This window comes from Platalea leucorodia (assembly GCF_965183815.1).
Source record: "Platalea leucorodia genome assembly, chromosome: 7".
NCBI classification, from domain to species: domain Eukaryota; kingdom Metazoa; phylum Chordata; class Aves; order Pelecaniformes; family Threskiornithidae; genus Platalea; species Platalea leucorodia.
The window spans coordinates 73324950-73333340 of record NC_138829.1 but is presented as its reverse complement, the minus strand read 5'-3'; the positions used below and the strand labels follow the sequence as shown (position 1 = coordinate 73333340).

At 63.8% G+C, this 8391-nt stretch overlaps 1 protein-coding gene across 1 annotated transcript; it reads right to left on the bottom strand.

Moving 5' to 3' along the window:
• Positions 1-202: 202 nt before the first annotated feature.
• SIGIRR (single Ig and TIR domain containing) lies at positions 203-2986 on the bottom strand (the record flags this gene model as incomplete). The annotated part of the gene is made up of 9 exons (XM_082317330.1): positions 203-405; positions 554-728; positions 1272-1422; positions 1502-1604; positions 1682-1825; positions 1952-2092; positions 2277-2407; positions 2504-2690; positions 2980-2986. The coding sequence occupies 9 exons, from the start codon at positions 2984-2986 to the stop codon at positions 203-205; spliced, it is 1242 nt and encodes a 413-aa protein (XP_082173456.1).
• Positions 2987-8391: the final 5405 nt, after the last annotated feature.

Genomic DNA, 8391 nt, shown 5'->3' with positions numbered 1-8391 from the left:
GCCCAGGCACTGCGGGCAGGGGTGTCCCCTGGTGATGGTTTTCCACCACAGAGTGTGCTGCCAGAAGGGGCCAGCTCCTGTCTTTCCCACCAAGACCTTGGCTTTGGTCCCATCATAAATCCCGGGCTCCTCTGTCCCTGATCTGGGTCCGTGTGGCCCCACGGGGAAGGGGCACGCTGCCTTTGCTGGCCTGCGGCCCTATTCAGATGTCATCCTCCGTCACCAGGCAGTAGAAGTCCGTGCGGGCGCTGTAGTTGCGTGATCCCAGGTCTGAGATGTCGAGCTCGGGTCTCTGGCCGTCCCTCAGCTGTGTGTCCTCCGTCGTGCCGGCAGCCGAAGCCATGGGAGCGCCGAGGCCGCCGATGCGGGGAGGCGGGGGGCTTCTGAAAGCACACCCTCGGAGGCCTGGAAGGAGCAGGGAGGTGGGTTTTAGGCAGTGGGGAAGGGGCTAAACCCAGCCCGCCTGCCACGGGAGGGTGAAGCAAAGCCCAAAGGTGACCTGCAGTGCGCATCTGCCCCCCCAGGAGAAGCAGCAGTGGACAAGGACCTGTACCAAGGTCCCCATCTGGGTGGAGGTCTCCACCGCTGTCCAGGTAGCTGCTGTGCAGGATCAGCATGGGGTCCTTGTCCTCCTGCAGCTGGGTCTGCGGGTCCCCCATGGTCCCCTGGAAGGACACCTTGCGGGGCAGGGCCAGGCACAGCTCCTTCCAGAAGTCCGATGATGGGGTCTGTGTGGGGCAGGGAGGAGATGAGCTGTGTCGGGACCACCACGAAGCCAAACCCAGCCCCGCACGGGGCTGGGGAAGGCTTTCTGGGGCTCGGCTCACTCTTCCCGGCACCGGGAGCTCAGCCAAGGCGAGGGCTGTTCTCCCGGCATGGCAGCGCGCCCACACGCTGGTGGAGAAACCGGCCCAACCTGCTGAAACGCTCCCGAGGGCTCCAGCTCCCAGCCTGGCCCTGAAATGGCCACAGCAGCCACGGGCCAAAGCTTCGCTCCGAGAGCTGGGGCTTCACGCTGGCGCCTCGGCTGGGGCAGACCCCGGAGTGGCACGGGGCTCCTGCAAGTCTGGGGAGCGAGCACCCAGATCTGGGGCTGTTTCTGGTGGGTTTTTTTTTAAATTGCCTCTAAAAGACAGGTGCCCCAACCTGCTTTTGAGGAGCACTGAAGCACAGGGAGCAGCCCTGGAGCATCACGGGGAGGCTGACGCAAAACAGGAGGCTGGGGATGGAAATGGGGGTGCCAGCAGGAGGGGGTCCTGCTCCGCTCTCACCATGGAGCCAGCTCGCCACACCAGCAAGGTCACCGCGCTCCGGTGCTGCTTCAGCAGGCTGATGGCGGGGTGGGCAATCTCCCGGTACTGGCTCTCGAAGACAATGAAGATGGGTTTCTTGGAAAGCTCCAGCAGCCTCCAAAGCCCTTCCCTGTGAGACAGGCGTGTGGCAGGAGGGCAAAGGACGCACTGGCCCCTCTCCCCCGGCAGCAGGCAGGAGCCGCTCCTACCTGAAGCTGCTGTTGCACCAGTCTTGCTCCAGGTACGCGATGGAGAGGACCACGATGAGACGCCGGCACCGGCTCACGTTCATGATCAGGTCAGCCGACGGCTCTGCGGGCAAAGGGATTTCAAGCCCCCAGGTGCTGGTGTCGCGCCTCTGCCCGACCCCACGCAGGTCCGGTGCCTACCGGAGTTGGGCAGGATGGTTTGCTCATCCAGGAAGAGCTTGTAGCCGTAGCGGTTCTCCAGCTGCGGCTTCACGATGAAGTGGACAAACTTTCGGTCATCCGGGGCGGTGGCGTGGGAGACGTAGGCGTCGTACAGCTTCCCATCTGGGGAGAGCCATGGGGAAGGGGGGTGTAATGCCGGGGAGGGCTCTGCACGTCGGCAAGCCCCTGGCCCGGGGGAGGCTTTTCCCAAGGTGGGCACTGCCTCCGTGCCCTTCTCCGGCGGCTCACCGTTGATCTCCAGCTCGCCGTAGCGGTTCCGGTACCAGAGGAGCACGCTCAGGCGGCATCGGACATAGAGCCCGGCCAGAAGCACCAGGAGCGCCAGGACCAGGAGGGCTGCCAGCACCGCGGGCACGTGCCCTGCCGCCTCTGCAAGGACAGGGAAGGGCACGCTGAGTGTGGCCGGTGGCCCCTGGCCCAGGTTTTCTACGTTTGTGCCGCAGTACACTGCCCTGGGAGAGGCAGCGATGATCCCCATGGGGCTGCCAGTCCTGCCCTGTGTAAGCGGGTCCTCCTTGGAGGTGTCCCTTCTCTGTCCCTGGCATGTCCCTACCCACTCGCCGCAGGGTGAAGGTGGCCGTGGTGTTGCTGACCCAGCAGGCAAACACCCCAAAGTCGGCATCGTGCGTGAGGTTGAGCTGCAGGACGCTGGCGAGGAGCTGCTCCGAGGCATTTTGGGCAAACCTGGGGGGAGACAGGACCCCCGTGGGTTGGGCCGTGTGGTGACCCGTGCTGACAGACAGACAGACGGATGGATATCCCCCAGAGTGGGCTCCTTACCAGGTAGTGTCCTGGCTGCTCTCGCTGCCCAGCCATTGCCCGTCTTTGCTCCAGGTGGGGACGGGCTCGCAGTGCTCCGCGGCCGCCCAGCGCACGGTGCAGTTCAGCGCTATCTGGCTCCCCAGCGCCAGCTCCAGTGTCTCATTCGCGGCCGGGGCGAGGATTTCGGGGACCACGCTGCAAAGGTCTGGGGGCACAGCAGGAAGGGGGTTTCAGATGGGAAGGCTGAGCCACCTCCCAGCTGGGCAGGCAACTGTCGTAGCCGTCCTGGCTTCCCCGGAAAAACAAGCTCTGCCGCGGGGGTCTGGCAGCGAGCGGCACTTGCGGCTGTTTTGCAACAGGCTGAGCTGGTTTTTGGGGCTGGGAGAGACCCTCACCCACAAAGCTGGGGCGGCGAGCCGGACCACTTGCCGTGCCTGCCAGCCAGGGGTCCTTCCCAGCTGAAAACGGGTGAAAGTTTCAATTTTGCAGCTTACCTGCCATGGTGTGCTCAGGCGACGTGCAGGGGAGCTGCCGGCATCACCAGCGGCCACCTGCGGCAGGAGGGCCCCTGTGGCACGGCGTCGTCCCGGGGGCAAAGTCCGCCTGCCACCGCCGCAGGGCAGGCTGGGCCTGGAACGGATCAGAAACGGCTCTGTGAGCGCTGGCTGCTCCGGGCTGGGCCGGCACAGGGAGCGCCCGGGCGGTCCCCATCGCTCCCCGCAGCGATTTGGGTCTGGGGAGCGGCGGGTGCCACTCTGGGGTAAAGCCAGAGCCGTGTCCCAGCTACGGCTTGGTGGCCACTGTGTCGCCTGCCCTCCCTGCGCAGCGCTGACTCACAGCCTGGCCTTCCCGACGGCGAATTTACAGGCGGGAGGTGATTAATGACCAACCGGGGGCTGCAGGATGTTAAAAAAGTGGCTTCGGCTCAAACCAGAGGCCGGCGAGGGGAAAGGAGCCATGTGTGTAGCTCAGCCACGGGGCGTGCGACACCTCCCCGTGAAACCACGGCGAGCCGCCCCTGTGGCCGCCTTGGGGGGGCTCAGCGGGACCCCCTTCATGCTACCAACACCCCGGCTTGGCTGCAGTGCTGCTTCCAGCCTGCCGTGCCCATTGAAATTGCTCATTAAACAGCAGGGCGGTTTATTTATAGAAACACGGGCTTCCTATCTCGTGAGCTCTCATAGCATTGAGCTACGCCAAGTGGTTGCCAACCTGCCGCCGTGCCTGGGGAGAGGCACAGCCGCACGACGTGCCGCGGGGGCAGGGGGGGAGCGCGAGGATGGCGCGGGGGGACCAGGGGACCAGCCCCCGGCTGGCATCGTGCGATCGGTGGCAGTGCTGCTGCAATAGCCCCGCGGGAAGAGGGGGCCCAGGGAGGACACCCCGCACCCGCCGATAAACCACAGCGGTGCCAAGGGGCACTGGGAGCAAACGGTGAAGCAGAGCCCGGTGCTGGGGTTGGGCTCCTCCGTCCCCAAGCACCCGCAGAGCCGCCGGTGCGGGCGGTGCGTCCGCTGGGGCCGATGTGGGAATAACAAGGTCGTCACGTTGCCGGTGTTTCTGCAAGGCGGCACGACTGTAAACACATCCAGCATAACTGCTGGGGCCAGGAGGGATAAAAATCTCTCTCAGCTGCCTCTTTGCCCCAGAGCTTCATTGCTCTCGGTTGCAAACTGGTTCTGGGTAGCAGCAGGGCTGGTGAGGCTGGGCTCGTCCCTGGAGAAACGGCGTCTCTGCTGCCGGGGCGGAACGGGAAGGGGGGAGGTCGGCAGCGCTGCTCTGCCGTGGGCAGCGGTGGAGGCACCTTGCTTCCCTTTGGCACAGCAGCCCTGGCGCCGGGCGTGGGGTGAAACTCTGGGTCAAGGTACGCGAGGGACGCTTGTAACGTGTTCAGCTTGAGCAGCTGGAAAGCGATTTATACCTAAAGTATTAACTGGGTTTCTCCGCGGCCAGGGACGGAAGAGCAAAGGATGGAGACGAGCCAGCCCGCCCGGCTTTCGCACGGGGAAGGGGATGGGAGATGCTTCACCAGGGTGGCGTGGGGCTTCCTCTGCCTGGTGGGGATGCTCCGGCTCTGCTCGGTCCTGCCCGGAAGGGTCGCTCGTAAATTGTTTCACTCTGATGGTTGGAAATAAGGAAGCCCCAACAAGGTGCAGACTGGCCGGAGACCTCGGGGAGGCCCTGAACGCCTCCCCGCCCCGTGGAGGGGCGCAGCCAGCCAGGGCCCCTTTGCTCTGGGGCGTGAAATGGCGCCGGGTGCCCAAAGGGCAGCTGGGTGTCAGGGCTGCTGCCTGCCAGGGAGGAGGAGCACAGGTAACAGGAGCAGCACGCTCCCGTTCCCTGCGTCTTGGGGTTGGGGACACCCCGGGCTTGTAGCACTCCACGCGCGGCAGAGGACACCAGGGCGGCACGGTGGCAGGGCAGCCGCGGGGCTGCGTACGCCGAGGGGGCGAGCGGGGCCAGAGAGCTGGGGGGGAGCAGCAGGGCTTGTGGGGAGAGAGTGAAACCCTGCTGACCCCGGCCGAGACGGCATCGACGCGGAAAGGGACGCGGAGGAGAGCTGCATTTACCTTGGGAGCTCCCCCGGTGCCCCGGCCGCAGGCCAGTCGCCTCCCTGTGCGCCGCTCCAGCCGACTGGACCTGCCAGATCACTGCTTGCTTTTCCTCTCTTTTTTTCTTTTTAAATAATTTATTTATTTCCCCCCCTCCCCGGTTCAGCCCCTGCCCTGCGCCGGGCTCTCCCGCCGCCCCAATCGCCGGGCGCCAGGCCCGCAGAGGGGTTGGCCGTCCCTCCTCCCGCTGCTCCACCTCCGTCTCCACCTGAACCTGTGGGGGAAAAAAACCAAATAACTCTGGCTTCAGGAGAGGGGAAAAGGAAAAAAAAAGAGGAAAAAAAAAAAGGAGAGGGAAGGCAACCCACCCAGCCTGCTGGCCCAGCAGCCCCGGGGAGCCGGTGCACGCAGGTTGCACAAGGCTCCCGAGGCAGAGGAGGAGCCCCCCGGCTCTCCATGGCTGGAAAAGCCCATGGAGGTGTCGGGGCAAGAGGAAACCCGCAGCCAGCACCTGCCGACACCGGTAATACCAGCTCCCCGGGCCACGGCGGCAGCCGGGGGCTCGCACTGGCGTGTGCCTGGGGGCTTTGGGGCGTCTGTTCAATGCAGCGCCGCGGGGAGAGCCTGCGTTTTGGGGCCACGGTTTGCTGAGCACCGGCAAACTCGATACTCTCAGGCTTCATTACAGTGAGTTACTGATGGCGGGCGGCGGGGGGAGGCCGGGCAGCCGGTGGCTCTGCCCACGGCGCCTTGGGGTCTCCTGTCTGTTCCCGTCTCCGTGATTTTAAAAGCTTCTTTGCAAGGTGAAACCGGTACCGCGGGGCAGCTCCTCTGGCTGGCGCTGGCCGCGGGGCACCGGGCCCAGCCGTGGCCGCTCGCGAAGAGCCACTGCCCGCTTGTGCTAATGACCGAGGCGGCGATGGGAGGCCGGGGCTGCGCTCGTACCAGCACCAACGCCTGGCGCTGCAACCGGCCTCAGCCGGCGCAGGAGAAACGGACCTGACCCGCAGCCGCTGAGCAGGGAAAGCACGCGCTTTGGGGCCAAAAAGGGGAGGAACGAGGGTGTTTTCCCCCTGCAAGGCCCCGGCGCAAGCGGCACGGGAGGCTCGGGGTGGCGTCGGGGCCCTGGCACCTTTGCCGGGCTCCTCAGCGGCGGCTTTCGCAGCTCCCCGCTGGGACCGGCTCCTTCGGCTTCCCACAGTCCCCGAGTTGGGGAAAAATGGTTCTAACTTCGCCTTTGCAGAAAAAAAGAAGAAATAAGCCTGCTCCAGCCAAAACTCTGTCTGTCCTGACTCTGAGACTGTCTGACAGACTCCGGGCCGAGTCTGTCCTGACTCCGGCAGCGGTACGGGGTCAGCAGCGGCAGAGCTGTGACCCTGCCCCGGGCTGCGGCAGAGCTGTGCCCTGCCAGCGGGCCGTGGCTGGGGTCGGCGCGGCTGGGGAAGCAGGCGGCTCTGCCCCGGCTCGGATCTGAATCCCCTGCCAAAATCCTCTTGAGCGGAGGCTGTCGCCTTCAGACGCTGCGCCACGCCGGGGCCGGTGAGCCCGTCCTGCCTGCTGCTGCACCCCGGCCCGAGGTGAGCGGGCGCTGCTGCGGCGCCAGCGGCTCCCGGCGAGCTAGCGGGTGAGTGAAAATTACTGTGTCGCGTGAGCTCGCTAATAGCCAATTCTCGATGCATTTAACAGCTTGCAGCTAATTAGATTTAAGCTACTCAGAGCTGCCAGGTGACTGCGTTCCAAGGCCATTGATACAATATGAAACCAGGGTTCGCTTCCAAGTCCCAGAAACGAGAGTATTGCTACAGGCTGAGGTGCCACCAGCAACAGACCCTTAACCACAGCCGCTGCTCCTCTCCGAGGAGGCACAGCGGGCGCTGGCTTTTTGCTCTTACACCGGGGCCGAGGACTCCCCGGGTGCGCGGCTGCTCCGAGCCCTCAAGCGAGCTGAAAGCGACGTGGCCTCTCGCACCGCGTGCGGCTTCCTACAGCGGGAACCGGTCTCATCACGGGAAGAAGCATCACCGCGCAGGCTTGTACGGCGCTGGGGCTCTAGCCACAGCAGGGGCTTGGACCAGTCTGACTTTTAATTACAGAACAAATCAAATCAGCGCTAATGAAACAGTTGTTCCTGAGCTGTGGTGCTCAGGTTTGCTTCTCTGCGTCTTTCGGAGCTCCTTCACGCTGTGGCACCCTCGTAGGTCCCACGTTTCATTCCCTTTATCCCCACAATTCACCTCGACACAGGAGGCTCCCATTGTCATTTTACAGAGGAGGGGATGAAAGGGTGGAGCTGGAGCTGGAACTTACAAACCAGTTAGCAGTTTCTGGTTCTTGTAAAGAAAAATGACTCTATTGCTTTGAAACGCTCTAGTGGATTTGCCCTGGAGTTTACAAGGACCATAAGAAGGCTGGAAACAGCTGCGGCCACCTGTCCCATGCTACTGCCTTCCTTGTTAGCTGAAATTAGGAAAAATTAAGAGAAAAGCTTTTTCCCCGTGCATTGCAAACCCAGCTCAGCGAGGCTGCGTGGGCCTGACGTGAGGTGGGGGGGGGGATCTGGGCATCCAAGGGCTGTTTGTGCACCCGATGCCGAGCGAAGAGGCACGTGTTTGAGGGCACGTTAGCGTTCCTGGGCAGCGTTACCGTTCCTGGGCAGCCATGACAAAGACTTTGTTCCTTAAGGACAAATAACCCTGCCTCGAGTCGGTAAATGAGTCGCTAAAGGTAGAGCCGGCAGAGAGCACGGCTAAGAGGCCGGGAACGCGCGTGTATGAGAAAAGTCGGGGTGCTGGCTGTGACGCCGGCCCCCGCGGGAGGCAGCCCCGGCTCTCTGCCTGCAGCTGCGGGGAGCAGGGGGCGGCCGCAGCCCGCGCTGCGGGGCCGTAGGGCGAGAGGTGGAGGAACGTCAGGCTGGCGGGGCTCGGGTTTAGGCTAGCAGGTCGTCCTTTGGAGGAAGAGATGACCCTCGCCAGCCCTATCACTCGGGATTTTCTGTGTAGCTCAGTGTTTCGGTTACCCCGGCACATTTAACAGGTGGTTTTCCCACTGTGCGCAGCCAAAGCGCCAACGTCTTTTAAGCGTCTCAGCAGCCGGCGCCCACGCTTGGCCCTGGCTGCGGGCTACGCGCAGGCGCGTCACCTCCAGCCTTTTTTGATTATCCACGTTCAGACAAAAACGGTCTGGGGGCACGATTTCTTTGGGGGATGTGGATGGCAAAGGAGGGAGGCAGGGATGATACCAGCGTGAATACAGCGACTCAACGGCAGCTGAAGAGCTGGCCGCTTGTGCCTGCGCGGGTGTTACGTTTATTTACCATTTCGCTCGTGGTAGCTGAGCCAGGCACAACTGTCAGGC